This window comes from Poecilia reticulata, linkage group LG3 (genome assembly GCF_000633615.1).
Source record: "Poecilia reticulata strain Guanapo linkage group LG3, Guppy_female_1.0+MT, whole genome shotgun sequence".
Taxonomy (NCBI): Eukaryota; Metazoa; Chordata; class Actinopteri; order Cyprinodontiformes; family Poeciliidae; genus Poecilia; species Poecilia reticulata.
Genome location: NC_024333.1, coordinates 4,074,917 through 4,094,871, shown reverse-complemented (window position 1 = coordinate 4,094,871; position 19,955 = coordinate 4,074,917). Strand labels below are relative to the sequence as shown.

The following is a 19,955-nucleotide window of genomic DNA, read 5'->3' as shown; positions in this document are numbered from 1 at the left end:
GGACTTCCATCCATCGCCTTCATGGTTCGAGATTAATATCTACTTTGAGTTCCACCAGAAATACAAACGTCCGAATTAGTGAATTAGTTTTCGGAAAATGTCACAGTAATTTCCGTATTATTAGATGACGTGAAACATTTACAATAACCTTATAACGAGAACGTGAATCACACGTATTTCCTCAACTTGATTCAGCGTGAAAAACAGAAAAAACAGAGCCCTCTGAAGTAATTATCCTCACTTAGCGTTCGAAAGAAACATTTCCGAGCTGCCTCTGAACGTAACGTTAATAGTTTGTCGTTGCCATGAGGAGAATCTCTTTCCTTTTCATCTTCGCGAGGCAGAAGGATACTGCGAGCTGATTGGCTGCCTGCAGCTGACTTATGGCTCATCCAGCACACCGACTCTGGCAGAGCCGAACTGAGTGCAGCTCTCAGTTAGCGCCTCTCCCCTTGATAACCCGCGCTACTGCGGTCCGCTCCTCATCAAAACACACACACTCTCACTACTAACACACTCACACACACACTCTGACTACTAACACACACACACACGCACTCATGAGCGCTCCCGACCGGCCGCTACAGCCAGCTGACTTCACCTGAACTCTCAGAGCGGAGCGGAGCCACCAAACAATGCGAGTTTACTTCATTATGCGCTGCCGCAGGTTGTTGTTGCTTTTGCGCTTTTTTCGGAGGTAACCTCGGAGGTGTCCGCTCTGCATGCCATCATCATGGACTGCCTGTTTCTATTGATATGGACTTTACCCGTCCCGCCGGTCGGCTGCAGCAGAGTCAAGTTTCTCTCCACCTTCTTGACTTGGAACATCGTTAAGGCATGTCGGCAAGAGTTATTTTCCTCACCTTTATACTCAGGACGTGTGAACTTGAAACGTAGAGAAACAAACATCGTTACTATTATTATTAATTTTATTTTTCTGTGGCAGCTTCACACTGACTTTCATTCATTGTGTTGAAAAGTGATGCCAAATTAAGCTTAAGTGTAAAACTCATATTGCAGCAGAGGAACTCCATTCATCACCTCTTTATGGTATCCAGTTTCCAGCTCTGCTCTCAACCTGTTGCTACCTGTCCACTGATGGCTTTTTCTCTCTTCTTTTTGCAGACTCTGCACATTTATTGCACACACGCCTCCCATTCTGCTACGGCCAGCTATTCTTCCAGCCATAGCCACGGATTAAATTATGGTAGGTGCTTGTCTTTTGACATCTCTGGATGTTGTGTCCCAGCTGGCACTGTTCCACGGTTATAGAGCAAATGGGAATGAAGCGACGGGTACAGCTGGCTGGAGTGGTGGCAAAGAGAAAGTCTGAAGTGAAAACAAGCTTATTGTCTGGGTGACATCCCAGCTACTTGTGTAATTAAAATTCAGCAACCCCCGTTAAGATACGTTATGTCTCCATTGCTCCATGCAGTCTGAGAGGCAGGTAGTGCAAAACCCATTCAAGGATCCCCTTTTCTGGGAATCTTTACATCTGCTTTCTAGAAACTGTGCAGATGATTTGCACACTCTGACTTAGTCCCAAGCACGCAGTGTTGAAGGACTTACCCCAAAAAGATAGAAAACATAATAAAAAATGTGCTTGTGTATCTATGTGCTGCATAGACTGTGTGGTTTACAGGAGACGTTCACACACCTTGAGTTTTTCTAAGTTTTGTTGAGTCAGAATGTGTTTGATTGGGATTTTATGTGAACTGGAAGGAAAAGTAAAAATCAGGAAAGTGAAGTGAAAATTTGTATCCCTCACCTCAGGTTTTACGCAGGTGTAAGGGTTTTGGTGTATGTCTCTGTCACCTTTGCAGTTTCAAGTAGAGTTGTATTGGCTGAGAGGTGTGCCGATCGATCGGCCACCGATCATAATCGGCCGATTTCYRTGAAAAAGTRTATGATYGGTGATCGCCGATCAYGGTCTCTTGTTGCCGATCACACAAACCGATCACCTGCATCTCATTTCGCAGCCTGCCTGTGCAGCTGGTCTCCTCTTTCCTTCACTCTGCGCAAACGCGCAGCAACAAATCCTAAGCAATGTGGAACTATAACGCTCTGAGTCAAAGGGGAAGTTTGCATGTTGCGGCGGAAAATTGAAGCAGGTCAAAATGCATCAACACAACGCATCTAAAATGGCATCAAAACAATACCATGTCACACTTAACAGAGTTTGGCTACATCGAGGCTCACTGCAGTAAAAAAAGACATACATCAGGTAAAACAGCGTGCAGCTACAAACACTCACCCGGATTAGCATGACTGTCGGAAAGCTAAACAAATAACCCGCAAAATTATTTAAGTCTTCGAGCTGCGATGTAAGACGCTGGTTCTGCTCTCGCTGTTGAATCGCTGCTACGCGCTACAGGTAGTAATATTTCACAGACGGAGTGCCGCTTCTGCTCCACCTGGTAGTGACTCTCACACCAAACCTCTGTTTAAAGCTGCAGCATCTAACCTAAAAAAATACATTTTATATACGTATTAAAACTTTCGCTGTCCTAACATGAGACAGATAATCTCTAAAAAAAATAATTGATCTCCTCTGCCTCCTCCCTGTTCTGCATAATTACTCCGCTCAGTCAGAAACAGCCACTCAGAACTAGCAGTAATCAGCTAGCCGCCATGCTATCAGGAAGGTTTCATTCAGTAACTCAGGTGGCTTAAGGTGGGTCTTTATTGTAATGGAACCTGTATTTGCGTTTGAATGTTAAGTTTTATACTTGAATTTKTTGGCAATGTTGAGAGGTTTTATTTGGACTCTTTGCATTATTTAGCCTCTTCAGAGCCCTCATATGTTTTCAGTCTTAGAGATAGTATTACAGATAGCAGTACAATTTGCACAATGCCTGTTTTGTTTTTTTCTTGGAAAAAGTTATTAAAAACAAATTTTTGTCTAAATTAAGGTGATTTTATGGTTCCTTTTTCCACATAATGTAAACGGTAGTGCTTATGATTAAAAGTATAATAATTATGTGATTGGTGATCGTATCGGTATCGGCAGGAAAAAACCTGATCGGCACATCTCTACTGATAACCAATCTTTTCTGCCAGTCATTCCTCTCTCTTGGCAGAACAAAAGGGGACAGCAGCTGATTTTCAGACCTTTGCGGAGGTAGATAGGAATGGTGGATAAGATCGATCTCTCGTCAGTGTCGGCTGATCGCTGACCTCACCAAATTAAGGAAATTAGTGATTTGCACATCTAGTCTCACATCTTTGTTGGCCTCCAGCAGTTTTTTCTTTCCTTATCAACTCCAACCAGTTTTTCTTGCCAAAGAGAAGCACCCTCACAACATGATATGGCCAGCATTATGTTTTCTCATGGAGATGATTGCAGAACACCTTACTCCAAGTTTGGTGTCTGCCCTTTATGACTTGTGACAAACTGCAAACATCACCTCTTACTGGTTTAGATTTGTGGAATGGAGACTTATAGTTCACCAGTAAACAGACTCTTCCACCTGAGCTCTTGAGGATCTCTGCAGCTCCTCAAGAGTTATGTGATCATTGGCGATGGATGCCAGCCCATCCTGCTTCCCTTCAAGGAAAAGCGGATGTAGACAATGGATGGGAAAAACTGTGTATAATTTTCATGCCATTTAGCAATTATGTGCTACTTTGTGTTTGTCTGTTGTATAACTGCATACTTCTATGGATCTATTTGACTTGTCCATTCCTTTCCTTCAGACTACGTGTTTGTAACACCAGTGGAGGTGGACTCCGATGGCACATATCTGACGCACGATGTCACCAGGAGAGGCCGTCGCAGCAGGAGGTCTCTGTCTCTTTCCTTGCACTATCAGCTGTCTGCCTTTGGGCAGGACATGCACCTGGACCTGCTTCCGTCCTCTGTGGTCGGGCCGGGATTCACCGTGCAGACGGTCGGATTGGACGGCATCTCCACGGTGAAGAGCGATGAGGGGCTCCACCACTGTTTGTATCAGGGATTTATTCGCAACGTGTCAACCTCCTCGGCCGCCATATCAACGTGTTCTGGACTGGTAAGTGGACTCCTCGGAGCTGTGGTAAAAGTTGCAGAGATGGAAAAACTCCAGTGTGCAGTTACCCCCCTCCCACCCACCCTCTCCCAAAAAAGAAACAGTAGTGCAGTATTATTTTAAGTTTTAATATTGTCACTTATAGTATTTAGGAATTAGAGAACAGCTGTTTGGGTTTTTAAAATACTTTGTGGACACTTTTCTCCAGGTCAAGGTTATTGACTTGACTTCCTAAGACATACTGTCTTCTGCTACTGTCTGTACAAATGTCAAAGTGCTAGGCTTAAGTAATATATATAAAAAAAACCCTGGAGCATTCATCCATCTATTGGCGAGAAGTCATTGAGCGAGAGGTACACCTTTTTGCTGCAAGGCAACAGTGTTAATAACTAGGTGTACACCGATTTATCAGCACCAATTTCCTTAATTCTGGGAGATCAGTAATTGGCCGATAATTGCATTGCTATCCCCTGAGCTTATCTGTCTTAACAAAGGTCTAAAAATCAGCCTATGTCCTCTTCTGTTCTCCCGTGAGAGAGGTTTGACTTACAAACCGGCCAACCAGGTTATGTCTGCACATTTGCAGTTAATAATCACTCCAATATTGCCAACTCAGCAACTTTCTTGTTATATTTAGCAACATTTCAGACAAAACAAGTTGGTATCAACCAAAATCGGAATTGGCATGTCAGGATTTTCAAAGATTGGCAATCAGCGCACCCCTACTTCCAACTGCTCCAAAGTGCACGCCAGGAATTTGAACATCATAAATCATTTCAACAAGTTTTTTTTTTTTTTTTACATAGTATGGCATTCAGCCAATACAATTCAACTGAAGACCAAACAGATGGAAACAGTGCAATAACTGAAGTGTGCACACCCTTAATTTAAAACTCAGTTGAAGCACCTCTTGTTGGTATCCCACATCACCATTTTTACTTGACAATATGTGACCACTTTACCTTGCACTTCTTTTGAAATCAATCCCGATTGTGATGACATCTCTTGTCCAAAGCCCTCCCCAGATCACTTTAGAAACTTGCTGTCTAATTTAGTTCTGGACTGTGGGTTTTGTGTGCTTTCACTCAATGATTCTGAAAAATTAAACTCCACTTTTTTAGCTGACACCTGAAGGTTTTTGGGGATTTTAAAGACATTTTTTTTGCTCAAGTGGCCTTTATTGTGATTGTGAATCAAGATCAAAGTGGCTTTGTGGGAGAGGGGAAAGACATGTGGAAAAAGTCAATGGGCCGGAAATCGAACGGTTGACGGCTGTAAAGAGGACTGAGGGCTCCATATATGCGTCACAGGCTCCAGCCCTGTACCACCACTACTCTCAACTTGGGTCAGAACTTAATGGTGTTAGTAAAACAAACCAAAAACAGATAATGTTTTTGATCCAGGTTTACATTTTTTTGGAAGATTCTGGGAGATTTTAGCTAGACTTGAGTGTTTTCTATAAAAAAAACAACAAAAAAAAACAACGCATCTCTTACAACCCTACTTTTTAGTCGATGCTTGTGAAGAATGCAGGAGACTGAAAATTTCTTCACCTCTTTCAAAGTCTGTCGGTCTGTTAGCAGTGTCTCTGATCACAGTCTAACTTCTGTTTTTATAATATTATTCTTATACCTCATTTTTTTCCCTCCAACTATTGTTGATATAAATAATTCTGGTTTTTTTTTGTACTCTTCTCCTGATTGATACTTTTGTACAACATTGTTTTGATCTTTTGCAATCCATAGTTTTAGTTTTCCTAACTTTTGATGGGTGAGTGTTTTTCAGTACATCATTTAAACTGGTTGATCATATTCTGATTTTATAGATGTTACCCAAGAATTAAGAGCATTCTACATCGCAAATTTTTGCTCTAAGTTGTTGCTTTACACACCAAGAGCCTCCTCCTTCTCTCTGATTTATTCAGACTCTTCGAAATCAAGACATCTACTTCCCCTTAAACCACAGAGACGCTGTAATTACAAGGTCCTCGGCTTTCATTTGTGGTTTACGAGGTGCCGGCAGAGCTTCACACATTCCTTGACACATCCCACACCAGCTTCAACCAGATGGACTCGTCAGAGCGCCGTAAAAGTTGTTCCTCCATTTTTCATCCAGCCTCCACAGATCTTCTCACCCCCTGCCTGTCTTCCTCCTCCTGCTCTGCTCTTTCTGTCCTCAGTTTGCCCTCCCTCTACATCTCCTCTCGTTCGCAGCAATTAAAGCCAGGGTGACGTTTGAGTCGCCTGGTTGGCACTGCTAATCTTCACATTGTCCCTTTCATTTGGTTTGCTTCCACTCACAGTAAAACACCACTGACCCGTTCACTTACGGCGATGCGAGGACACATCCGGGCAGGGTTGTGATTGGGTTTGAATGGGCCATAACGATTGTTTTGATCTGGGAGCTATCTGTATTAGACGTGGGCTGGTACAGTATCTTCAGCATATGCCAACGTAGGATAAACACTAGGCATGCACCGATCCACTTTTTTCACTTCTGAATATTGAATAGAATAAGACAGCACTGAATTGAAAGTATTTCTTTTTTTTTTAAACACAGACATAAATGTGTTTGATTTCAAATTTATTTGATTACTCTGCACCAGTACAGAACTTAAATACACCAGTAGCTTCACAGGTTTGGTCAAACATGTAAAAACAACAAAACTTTAATTTGTTCATTCAATGCAATTAGGAGTATAAAGGCCAATGAAAAAGAATAATAAAGAAAATGAAACTGACAGAAGCAACTAACTTGGTCAAACATATAAAAAATAAACTGCAACAAACCTTTCAAATGGTTCAGAAAGTGCAATTAGGAATTCTAAATACAATGTAAAATAAATAATAAAGCATGATGTCACTAACAGCACAAAGCATAGAATTAGACTCGATAGATCTGCCCTTATGGATTGGGCATGATCTAGAATTGTTTTCAATATCAGGGCCAATACCGATATTTATATCGGATCAGTCCATCTGTAATTAAGATATCCACAATTTCTCTCTATCACTGTAAAAATGTATCTTCAATGCATAAAAACCAATAACAGTATTGAAGCTGCTAAAATAATTTAAAATGAGGATTATTACTAGGGGTCCACCCATTAGGTGGCCCTGATTTCTTTAATTTTAGGAAATTGGCAATCAATCATTACTTACATGAGACACTGATCCTATCCACCTCCTCAAAGGTCTTGAAATCAGCCATGAGAAAGGGCTGACTGACAGACAAGACAACCAGATTCTGTCCTCGGTTAACAGCAGTCACCCCACTGTTGCCAACTTAGTGACTTTGTCTGCACATTGACTTTTCAGACAAAAAATTGGTATTGGTCTAAATCTGATTCAGATCGGATCAGAAAGCTGCAATCAGTTCACTTCTAATTATTACGGTTATTCAATGTATTCAAAAAACATTTATTCAGTGTTGGGTTTTTTTCATGCATATGCTAAACATAATACTCAAATCATGGGGCGGGTCTTACTATGTATAAATAGGCAAAAAAGTTCCTTGCAAGCGAGAGAAAAGTGTTGTTCAATTCTTTCAGCCAGCTGACCAGCAGCATAAAGCAACATGTAAAGAAGGGTCAACACTATTATCTACTTTGTACTTCTAGTCCCTCCACAAAGTCTCTGGTCTCCCAATAAAAGGACTTTGAACTATAGGAATAAAAGTATGGAAAGTTTGGGCAGTTTTAAACCATTAACGTTTTAAACCCACCTTTATAATGAGTTACCCCATTTCTGCCAGCTTGGCAACTTTGTAGCTATATTTTGACCTGTCAAAAAAAATAAATTGGTATCGGACATGTTTGGAATAAGGCTTTTTAAAGATCGGTTAAATTAAACCTCAGTTTGTGTACCCCTACTTGAGACTGTGGCGGAGGTCCTTTAAATCTGCAATAACAATAGAGACGTACCCCAAAAGCCTTGCCCTTGCACAGTGGTTCCATGTGCCAAAATCTGTAGATGACTCACTTCACTATTTTGTTTTAAAAACAATTTTACCAAATAGAAAGAAATGCTTTCTCTGAACTCTCCATCTCTGTCTCTAGTGATAGGATTTGGTCAACTCCAGCCATTTAACCCCCGTTACATCCGGCCTTCTGCTTGGGGTATTTTACTAAGTACAAATGAGGGACGGAGAGATATGAGCCTGCTCCGTGCACTGATGAGTTCAAATAAAAGATTAAGTTGGGATTAAGGCAACACACTGGAAGATAGGCAGTCAGAAAAAGGAGAGATTACAAGCAGAACCCAACAGAGAGAAAAGCAAAGAGTGTGAAGGAATGAATGAGAGGTGATCCAAGCTGGGCTGTGGGGGCTGAAAGAGAGAGAGTGAAAGTGTTGTGCGAGAGTAATGTGAATTTATTGTCTGGGGTAGAAACTCCCTGGGAGCCTGGATGGTCTCTTTACAGAGAGCAATGAGTCCATCACTTTCTTTACCGAGAGCGGTCGACTCAGTCGGCGTCAAAGGGTAGTGGAGCAGAGGGGAAGGTGTCGAGAAAAGGAGAGTCTCTGATCTTCATTTTTATTGTCTTCTTTCAACAACGAAGAGGAAAGAGGGGCTGGAGAATGTAACAGGGTTCCTGAACCCAGCCCACTTTGTAACAACGGAGGTGTCAGCTCCAGCTACTGCGCCAAGCTGCAGCCAGTGGTTTCATTTAAACAGATGGAAGCTGTTGAAATAAAGACTAGGGCAAGGTGGCATTAAGAGCTCAGCTAGATGGATTGATGACAACGTGGGATTTTCTACTGTAAATCCTCAACGATAGCCGACCGGGCTCTTTGTTTTTCACACGCCCCGTCTTTAGGGAGCACCGCACTCACGCCTCTCCTCTCAATAAAGTTGTCTTCCTCTGTGTTGTGCGAGAGATAAAAGGATGTCATTGCAGGCGTAATGCTCTGTGATTTGTAAGAGAAGTGGATGGGGGGGTGCTGTCGGTGGGGGTCTTCTTTTTTTCCTTGGGGTCGCCACGCTGCTTGACCCCAATCCTCCCTGCTTGGTTGTTTTGGGGGTTGGTGGGTGTCAACCACACAGGTTCCTACTATGTAGAACAAGTTCAGAGCTGCTCAGCGCTGCAGTAAATGCAGAAAACTGAAGTGATTTACAGCTCCCCTTTGTGCACCCGGCCCCCCTTGCCAGGGTAGGATTCTTCTGGGGAGACTAGAGCTGATCTGATTCCTGCACTGCCAAGCCCTTCATAACGTCAGAATATATATCTGAGGCACCTTGGCTATTCCTACAACACGCTTCTTGAACAAATTTAAGTTCCTACAAGATGAACATGTCACATGTCAGTCTTCCAACTAAAAACATCCCAGCCTTGGAAACACCCAGCGTCTGTCTGTCTGATCGTGGAAGAGCCCACCATGATTCTTAGCTGTGACCTTTTCCCAGGCCCTGACAGGTCAGAGACAGGTTGAGCAGTCAGATCCAGAGTGAGGAAAGTGCAAATGAAACCATTTGTTTTCCGCTTCCACCTCCTGAGCCCTGACATCGATACACCGTGCAAAACATCATCTAATGACTTTTCAATGCACGGCTTCCAGTTGTGAGTCAAAGCAGAAAAGGTGGAAGGAACTGTCCAAGGTTGTCCAAGGCTTGCTATTAAACCATCTGTGTTTGAGAAATGTTCCTCAATGAACCTGGGTGTTTTTTAGATATCCCCCTATTTACTAGAACCACAGAGCTTCAATTCTTATATTCTGCAACATTCATGAAGCATCAAATGAACTAGCTAGGTTGTGAGCGGGTCAGGTAGCTGTTTGTGTAGTTAGTACATAAAATTATGGTGAATTTTATCCTTGACTATAAACTATGGCTGGGCAAAAAACAATAATGATGTCTATTGCTATTGACAATAGACATTGTTCATGCGTCTATCATGTGATAGATAGATTGTTCATGTGATAGACCCACATGATAGACACATGTGTCTATCACATGTGTGATAGACACATGAACAACATCAATAGAAAACACATCCGATAGAATGTTCAATAATTTCACTGAACTCCAATCCAGAACCGTACAGCATTCTGGGGGACGTAGGCAGAGGAAAAGCTTTGGTCGATCAATCTCTCATAGCCAGGTAATAAAGGTTGGTGCCATCAACTCACTCACTCTTTGGTCGACTTGCAACAACTTGTTGATTCATTTGTGCAGTAGCATTTTCATGCTGTCCCCATGTCACTCCATGTGTGTTTGAGTGTACTCTAGGCAGAACAGTGCAGACTCAAAGCGGACATCCGCTGGACATGTCTGTGCAACAACTTACAATAAGTTCGTGACATATAGCATTTGTTTAGAAATGGTCAGACATGAGAGGGACTTCGTCAACGTTGGTCCTGGTGACACATAGTTTGTTAAAAAAACTGGTAACTGAAGACAAACAGAAACTGTTAGTCTTGGCCTGGACTTGGTTAGTCTGCTGGCAGTTTGTGACTCGACAATGTCTGCTAAATAAGGATGGTCAGGAACGGCTTTGCCTATGTTCTGATGAAGTTCACAGCAGAGTGGAAATGCCTGCAATAAATCTGGGGTAATTGAGAGGTGGTTGCATTCATTGAAGCACCAAGAAGGCCGACCTGCAAAGTCATATATTCACCTCCTTGGCAACTACCAGGAGGTGGAGACGCAACTGCACCATTCACAAGCCTCACAGTTACTTAAACACCCAACTGTGGAGTTGTTTCTCCAGCTCCGCCCATCTTCCTTTCAGCCCGCATGTAGCAGATTGTAATGCTCCTTCGTTCATGTCGGTCAGTATGAATTAACTTCAGTTAAAAAAATGCATCATGAAAAGGAGTGCTGTGGTGGTGCAGAGGCAAAGCACAACCCACGTAAGGAGGCCTTAGTGTTTGACCAGGCCATCACAGGTTCAAGTCTCAGCCTGGTGACTTTTGCCGCAAATGTCCCCTCTCTCATTACCCACTTTCCTGTCTGACCATTTTTGAATAAAGGCCATTAGAGCCAGTAAAACCTTTTAAAACAACAAAAAACCTGACTATAAGTCGCAGCACTGTCCAAATTGAAAAAAAGTGACTTATACTCCCAAAAATACTGTAGCTGACTTGTGAAAGTTGGTCCTTGGTTTTGCTCAATATTAGCTATAGATATAGATATAAGTAAGTAACATTTATTAGAAAATGGCGCATAAATACTTTTAAAAGGTAGGTAGGTGTAGTGCACATACCGTGTCATACCGTTCGCATTCAAACACAAATTGCCTCATTTAAGCCCAGCTGTTTGCACATTGCATTTAAATGCATCCAAAGTGATGCAATCTGATTAGCGTCTCCTCATGCAAATAAAGACACAGCAACATCACAGCAGGAGCTGTCAGCCAAGCAACAGTCAGTGATAGACAAACGGTTTACTGACCTTTCTAAGTTGTTTCCTGCCAAAACGTCTCAACCAACTTTATTATGTGGCCTCAAAGTTGGAGAAGGAAAGAATTAAAGTTGTCTGCGACTTCACAGATCATAGTGTTAGTGTAAGGGCATGATTATCTTAACACATCAAAAGTCCCTCGTGGTAAAACATCCCACGCCTGTTGTGTGTACTCGTATAACTTTGCTGTAAACATAAGCAGTGTGTGTGGGCTGGTGTGCATGAAACACAGTTGGAGCCTCAAATTCTGACACAGTATGTTAGGGTGACCGCTGTGGTTAGCTTGCAAATGGCTCCAAAAACAAGAACAAGAGCATCACACTGCAGAGAAAGTTCACAGAGCGACCTGGTAACCCACAAGTCCGGTGGTGTTTAAAAACACAGACTTTCCCTTTTTATTTCCGACTTATTCCCATAAAGCTTTTCATGAATTATTTGTGTCAGCATTCTAATATGTAAAATAATATAATATAATCCTAGTAAGGCCTTTTTATTTTTTTCTTTTCAAAGATTGGGAGAACGCCATAAAGAGACGACCTCTGATGATGTAAGCTAGCATTTCTAGCTGCATGCCAGCTTCATTATTTTGGATGGAAACTTGAGATAAAAGTGTCATTTGATTCTATGACCTGGTGCTTTCTATGTTTTTAAATCCACTGGTGTATTGTTCGGTTAATTGTTTTAAGGGGCAGTTTGCCGCAGTAGGCTGAGAATCTGGTCAGGGATGAAAAGACGGGGATGTGATGAACTGATTGCAACCCCTCCCTGTATCGCAATTTACTACTTCACTGTGTGCTTGCACACTTCCATGCAAGACAAAATAAAAAAGGCTGCCGAAATAGCCCTTCCCCCTCCATGTCGTCCTTTCAGAGCGCTCGCATCAAACTTGCAGTCTGACGGCTGTCGTTGACACGGTGCCGCGTGTTGTGGCAACCAGCGGTGACTGTTGTGAGAGGAGAGTTCTGAGGGGCTCCCTGTGGTGTGAAGAGAGCCTCTGCTCTTTTCCCAGGACTTGTTAGTGATGCTTGATGAGGTTTGAGGCTGCAGAACACAGTGCAAAGGGAGCAATCAGGAGCTGAGATCCAGTCGGAGAACTACTGTTTTGATCACAGCATTTCAGTTTAATTAGGCATTTCAAAACCAGCTCAGGGAAAGACAGAGAAATGATGCTGTGGCAGAAACAGTCACTCACAAGCTTTGTTTGCATTGTCTGGAGAAAGTATATTTATACCCACATGTGTGTTGTCATCTTACAACAACGAAAAGGAAAGAGGGACTGGAGTCTGTAACAGGGTTCCACGACACATTCGCGTGTCAGTTGGCCGAAGAAATACAAGCAATTGTTACCTATAGGAAATTAATAGAGAGGGAGTGACATCGCCTCCCGCTTGTCGTGCCCCTAAGACTGTAGATCTGAATATGTGTTACATTAAAACCTTAAGCATATGGCAAAGAATAGAAACAAATGGTGTTTCTACTGTTTTGGGCAACCTACTTCCGATCTTGCAGGTTGTTTCCAAAGTTTTTTTTTTTAAAGGTTTTGTTGGCTCTAGTGGCCTTTATTTGAAAGTAGTTCAACAGGAAAGAGGGCAATGAGAGAGGGGGAACACATGTGGCAAATGTCACCAGGCTGGGAATCGAACCTGCAACCACCACCACGAGGACTGAGTCCTCAATATGTGGGTTGTGCTTTGCCCCTGCGCCACCACAGCACCTTCCAATTGTTTCCAAAGTTTAAAAAAAAAACATAAAAAACTCAAATGACTGATTCCCAGAAAGCTCTCAAGCTATTTGTACCTGTCCACTTTCTCCAAAGGCCAACAAATTGGAATGTCTCCCCGCCTCCAGTCACGTCTCCAGGTTGGCCATAATTCTATGACTTTAGAGCTGGGGGCTCGGTGATACAGCAGCGGAGTGACCCGGAGCTTTTCCCTGGTGGTCTGGATTCTGACAGTGATGTAGTGACCACCGTTAGATGCCAGCAGGAGAGGAGGGTCAGGCTCTCAGCGTGGATGGATATGGATGGTGTGTGCATGAAAGGAAGAGGGAAAAAAACTGTGTTTGTAGGGGTGCGTATGTGTGTGTGTGTACGTCTGTGTCTTTTTTTAAGCATGTGCAAAGTCTTTCTCACACAAGATTAATGGCCAGCGTTGAAGTGTTCAAGTGTATGCTGTAGCTTTAACAAACAGTGCTCATGCATCAAATCTGACCCACTATTGTCACTTTGACACTCAACAGAGTGTTGCAGTTGGAAGATAGGGAAATGGCAAGACTGACCAGAAGTTTGGTATATTTTTTGAAAACTTTTATTAAAATAATTTCATATGCCTTTTTTCCAATAAAACATTAGGTATTTAATCTGAACTGTGACGGTTTCTTAATGGAGACACTTCAAAGACCAAAACGAACTCTCAATTAAACTGAAGGGAATCCTCTGAGAGAAGAAGTAATGCAAAAAATATTAACAATATTAGGAGAGTCCACATTATGAATTTTGGACTTTGCAAATAGGGCTGTTGTAAACATTGTAAGTGCTGTTGTAAACAATTATTTTAGTAATTGAGTAATATATCAATTATTCCGATGATTAATAAAGTAGACAGCAGTATATATAGTGGCTATAAATATTGACCCAAATTTTCATATCTTGCCCATGTCTAACAATTACACTTCTGCAGCCTAGAAAAATAACCGTTAACAAAAGTAGCTCATTTTTTAAGTCAACTTGGACAAAAATAACACAGAAATCTGATATATTTATTTTAATAGTAAAAATAGAAATAATAAAGTAGGAGGCTCACAAAGACACATAAAAATGTGTATAGTTTTTAGTTTACGTATTCATCTTCAGTCACTTTTAATGAACTCTCACTTTGCCCTGCCATTTATAGCTTTCATGTCCAAAAACACATATGCCAGCTATACACACCACGATGTGCTCCGTTACCCATTTGTTGCGACCAGCATGATATGAAGTCTATGTTCTGGTTCGTAATTAAAGCTACACTTGCACTAACCACTAGCTACAGCGACTTGCTGTGTTCAGTGTATCTGCATGCGTTTCCGCTCTACCTTTATACATAAACCCGTGGTGCGCTTCGCCACCATTCGCTCTGAAGCACCCAGTAGACAGCAGCTGCAGAGTACATGTAATTATAGAAAGGCTGTTGTATTCTATGCATTACACCAGTCAATTTAAGGATGCTTGTTGGTCCCCCAAAAAAACGATGAAAAGAGGACGTTTGGTTATTCTATGTTGTGCTAATTGCGCTTAGCAGTCTCCCAACAACTCATTGTCGAAAATGAGCACGTAGCGCACACATGAAATGTTACAGCCTTAAATGTGCGAGAAAAACAGTTTGCTTGCCAATTTAGCAGCATGAACAATACGTTCAATGCAAAAATAAGACAGCCCAGCCCAAAAAAGAATAATTTTCAGTCAGCAGGCATGTGATTATCTAAACGTACCATGAAGAGAAGACTAGAAAGGGGAAACAAAAGCTTGACCGCGAAGAGCAAAACCATTCATAAAGCCCAAGAATAGAAAGGACAGCATGGGATTCCAAAATGACCCCCCAGCACTTGTAAAGCTGCACATCTTGATTTAAAGCACATTTCCGCTGGAGGAACCTTTCAGGAACCAGAATGGTTTTCGCCATCCAGGGTAGAAATGTGTTCCAGAAAATTGCCCTGGTTGGGCTGTAGTATTTTTGCATGGCATTAGTTGGAGGAACGGTTCTAAACATTTTAAACTGTTTGAATTGATCCAGGTTTATGATTCATTCATATTAATTTTCAAACAGTTCACAGCTAACATTTTCTTTTAATTTTAACTGTTATATATTTTTAAATCATTGACATCTGTTTACAGCAATTTATGGGTTCAGAGTGAGTTCACTCTTTATTTTTGAAATTATTTAAATAGTTAGAATAATATATGCTTGCTTTTTTCTGCAGGCAACATGCACAGGCCGCTGGGTGCTGACGACTGATAATCCCTCCATGCTGTACAAGACTGTAACATGTAAATCCTATACGGTTATCAGAAGTAGAAAATTCAAATTCAAGACTTGGAAATAGGACGAACAAGAAGGTTTGCAAGTACTAAGCACCTTGCGCAGAACATCCATATGTTGGAACACACGACGAACTTGGACCAGTTACTTTAAAGCAACTGGATTATTTGATTTAAGGCAGAATTGAAGATGGATTGTTTTTATATACATAGACCTGTTTATTACCGATCATGGATTTGGAGGTCTAGATGTCCAACTCCAACCCTTCATCTTCGGGCCTTTCCTCCACAGGGACGTTGGAGTCATTGTCGCTTCCTGATTAATACGGGTCAATACATAGGGTTGCAGTTCTTCAGTAGAACCAGCTCCCTCTTCTTCATCATCACTCCACCCAAGCTTCTTCTTCCAAAAGTGTAGACAAATCACTCAAATCTTCCCTGAAATCGCTCTCAACTTCCTCTACTTCTGTGTACTCAGCCTTGGTCGTTTACGTTTTGACTTACCGTCATTACGTCACAAGATGGCACTGGCATTTGACCCAATCACTTCATACAAAAACCGGAACACTCTGCGATGCCACACAACTGATATTTATTATCCAAAGTTTTTTGTGTGCGCAGAATGAAAGCACAGCCGTTCATCTTTTTAAATCACGCGAGTGGTTTTATCGTGTCAGTGACAATTTAAGTCGATGTGATCTTGAAGGGGTCTATAAATGTCTTTCTTAAATCGGGTGATTAGAAACTGTGCCGCTGAAGCTTAGCTGTCCAGCTATTTTAGCATGAATGCCACATTGTGTGTTGCATGGGAAAGTCTGTGTCCTGCCCTGTCATTTCAGCTTTGCTCTTGTCTCGTTCTGATCCAAGATCCAAAATTAACATCTCCTCTTTACCCGATTTCTACCCTGTTTTAAAGACACGTCACTGACATAAGCAAACTGTAATTACTCCGACTATGACTCCATTGAGAATGCTAGATGCCTGAGGGGCCTCCTTTGCTCCCCCCCTTCTCCCTCTTCTTCTTCTTCTTCTTCACCACACACTGTGCTCATGTGGTCTCCGCTGAGCTGGAGTGCAGATGTGCTTCAGAGCTCGGTAATCACCAGCTTGGGGCTTCTCACTGCTCAGCCCCAGTCTTTAACAGCATGTAAGCACTTAGTCATTTGCCTCGTAATATTATGGTAGGAAACCCTTAAGAGAGACTAGTTTATACAGTTATACAGACACAAGCTTGACTGAAATGGCTGCAATGCCAAGCAAAAGCGTTTAGCAGCTTACAACTTTAGTGAAAAACAGACGAAACGCCCTGTTTTTATAAAATAATAATAAAAGAATTTCCAGAGAGCTTTTCCAAACAGGAAGTTTTCCTCTCTAACCTCTTATCTCACCAGGTGCGAGGGTGAATATGTGACAGGAAGTAAAAAGGTGTTCAGCTAACATAGTTGGCCCTTTAATCTTGCCAAGTCCTACCCAGTGTTAATGTCAGGAGATAACTGGAGGTTTTTTCTGGTGACATTACATTATGGTCTTTTAACGAGGGCCCCTGTGAGACTCTATATGCAATTTACTCTTCTTGTAATTATCAAACATATAAACCGCCACCTTAAATGTGCATATCTATGGTAATTCTGCAAAATATTTAAGATGAAGCAACACTATCGCCTCCTGGTTGCTGAAATTCTTAAAAGGTGGGATACATTTCTCAAATTAAATGGAAAATTTTATTTATTTCAGTAACGCAAGTAAAATTATATAGAATAATTACACACATGGATGTTTTCAAGACTTTATTTTTGTTTACTATGATGGTTTTCCACTTACACCCAATGAAAACATGACATTTAAGTTTTGAATATTATGTCAGACCAATAAACAAACATGTTTAATGCAGAAATGTGAGCTTATGAGGAATTATGTTTTGCACCTGAAAAGTTATATTGTAAAAATACTTTTAATCTTCCAAACAAGCCTCATTGGAATGCATATTCAAATTCATTAAATTTTTCTGTGGATGTGGAAGAAGGCACTTTGGTGAGGTAAGAGTTAAACTCCATTTTCTGCCAAAGACTGCAAATGGAAAACAAGCTCAAGACCCAGCAACACTGTCCAGTTATCTAGAGCAGGGGTGGGCAATCCTGGTCCTCGAGGGCCGGTGTCCTGCAACTCTTAGATGTCTCCCTGGTAGAACACACCTGGATCCAATAGCTGAATCACCTCCTCTGTTCAGGCAGGTTCTCCAGAGTCCTGCTAACGACCTTATTATTTGACTCAGGTGTGTTGAAGTAGAGACACATCAAAAGTTGCAGGAGACCCTCGAGGCCTGGAGTTGCCCACCCCTGATCTAGAGTCATGGTGGAAAAGTAAGAAAAAGAGTTTGGAAAATGTGGCTTATCTTGACGCCATTTCAATAATCAGCAATTGAATCACGTTTTTCTAATCAGTCCTTCCAGGATTTTGTGATAGTTTTGCATGTAATGCATGTATATTCCTTATTAGAAGTTGTGTTAAACTGAACAGATTAAGTAGCACACTTAGCATGATGCTAGCCGCCAGTAACTAAACTGTAACTTAAAAAAATCGAGTAATCGTGTAAACAGGGCCTAGAGCTCAGGAAAAGTTATGAGAGGACTTATGATGGGGAAAATGTGAAGAAAATCTTGGTCTATCATAAAATCCACCTACACATATGACAAAAAAAAACTGTAAAAGGTTTTAAAAAGCTCAATGACCAATATGACATTATTTTATTACTTTTGCTGCTGTGGGAGTTGGACCCAGTTTGAACTCGTCCATGTGGCACGGCTGGGAAACTCCCGCTGAAGCGAAGGAGACGAAGAAGAAAAATCACTGATACACAAATCTGTTTTCAGTTTTTGAGCTTTCATTCAGAGCAAATCAGATGAATATTTATTGCCACGCAGCCCTGTGATAGGGAAAGCTCTGTGCTTTACCGGAGCTGTTATCGAGTCGACGAACTATATTGCTGCATTTCAAACATGAGCATCCAAACAAACAGAAATCCGAAGATTAGGGATAAAACATGTTGGGAAACAGACCGCCCAGGCAAAGGACGGAGTAAACCAGGTGACGACTGACCGAACGCGAGAGAAGAGCAGTCACACCAACAGGTTACAGGTGTGCAGGGAAACAGAGCAGAGGAGAATCCACGCATGTGTAATCTGCTCACCTAAATATCCACGATACAAAACACTCGCTTCGGTATTCACTGGAACACAAAAACAAATGCTGACAAAAGGACTTTTAATTCAGACACACACACACACAAAAACGCACACGCGCACACACACACACACACACACACACATGCTCATACACTTTAACAAAGCCCCGTTCTAACTGTTTGCTGCAGATGGAATTGATTTCCTGTCATTATCATCACAGAGCTTTCCATCTGCTCGCTGCTGGGAAAAGAGAGCGGGGAGACGTGGTAGACGGGCAGATACGTTAGCGATGCGGCTTTTAGTGTTGGATGGTTGTGCTTCAGGTGGGTCAATAATAAAACCTTTGAGTGATGGGAAATGAGAGGCAGAGCCAAAAGAATATGTTATTACACCGTAGCCTCAAACGGAGTAAAATATCTGATCAGCCATTTTTGTTAATCTCTTAATGCGCTGCTAAGGAAGAAGAATGAAAGATAAAGTTCATTGTTTCCTTGTTGACTACATCGTCTGGCAGAAGGAACTGTTGGAGTGTCGGAATGCAGTCCTGTAAAAAATGTATTTACACCCTTTCAGTTTACTGTATTATCTATTTTAGTAATCGATTATTCTGACAGTTAATAGGACAAAAAAAAGGCATATTCTGCAGATTTTTCATATGAGCCTTTTTTAGACAATGTTAAAAATGCGTTAAAAGGAATGCAAATTAATCAATTCTTTTTTTACATCAGAAAATAAGCATTTCTTTTGCTAAAATACAATAACACAGCATTTCTTTGGGGAACACTTGATCATTTGCAAAAGATGCATCTGCAGCTAAAAAGTAATTTATGAAAAGCCCAGCACTTTCTGCTTGATTTAACAGCAATATAACGTAGGGCTGATTTATTGATTAGTTTTTGATTAACAAGTTAATAATTAAATGTAAAATAAACTGCTAAAAGGGAGATTTTTTTTTTTTTTACAGAATTTGAACAAGGTGAAGATAAACTTGATTCATCACAATTAATAAGATTCATTGTTTCAGCCCTAGATTTGTTACGCATAAATGTTTTGCCTCAACAAACTAGCTTAAATGTGAGATAAAGATTGGTCGTGTTAACTCAAAAATAAGTTTTTAAAACACTATTTAATTTATTAAGAAAGCAAATCTATCCAAATCAACCAGGCCCTATGTAGAGATGTAATTAGTTCCTGTTTTAAATCAACAATTTAGTGTGATTAACTCCTTTCTTGGTTCAGTTTCCCCAGCCTCAGGCTTATTTACTGTCTAACACGAATTAAGAAACCACTTCAATAGAATCTGCCTGATTGTCATGTTGGCTTTAAGGTTGCGAACCCACATGCAAGAACACA

The 19,955-nt window shown here is 41.3% G+C and overlaps 1 protein-coding gene across 5 annotated transcripts in view; it reads left to right on the top strand.

Annotated features, from left to right (window-relative positions):
- Nucleotides 1-19,955, top strand: part of adamts18 (ADAM metallopeptidase with thrombospondin type 1 motif, 18) — a 108,717-nt gene that overhangs the window by 41,178 nt on the left and 47,584 nt on the right. For 2 of the 5 annotated variants that reach the window (XM_017304163.1, XM_017304164.1), the window contains 2 exons: nt 1,126-1,207; nt 3,697-4,010. In XM_017304163.1, coding sequence (XP_017159652.1) covers nt 1,126-1,207; nt 3,697-4,010 — 396 coding nt within the window. Of the gene's footprint in view, nt 1-382; nt 836-1,125; nt 1,208-3,696; nt 4,011-15,410; nt 15,430-19,955 lie in introns of those variants that run through there. The other 3 variants (XM_008404874.2, XR_001776491.1, XM_017304165.1) reach the window with 3 other exon arrangements.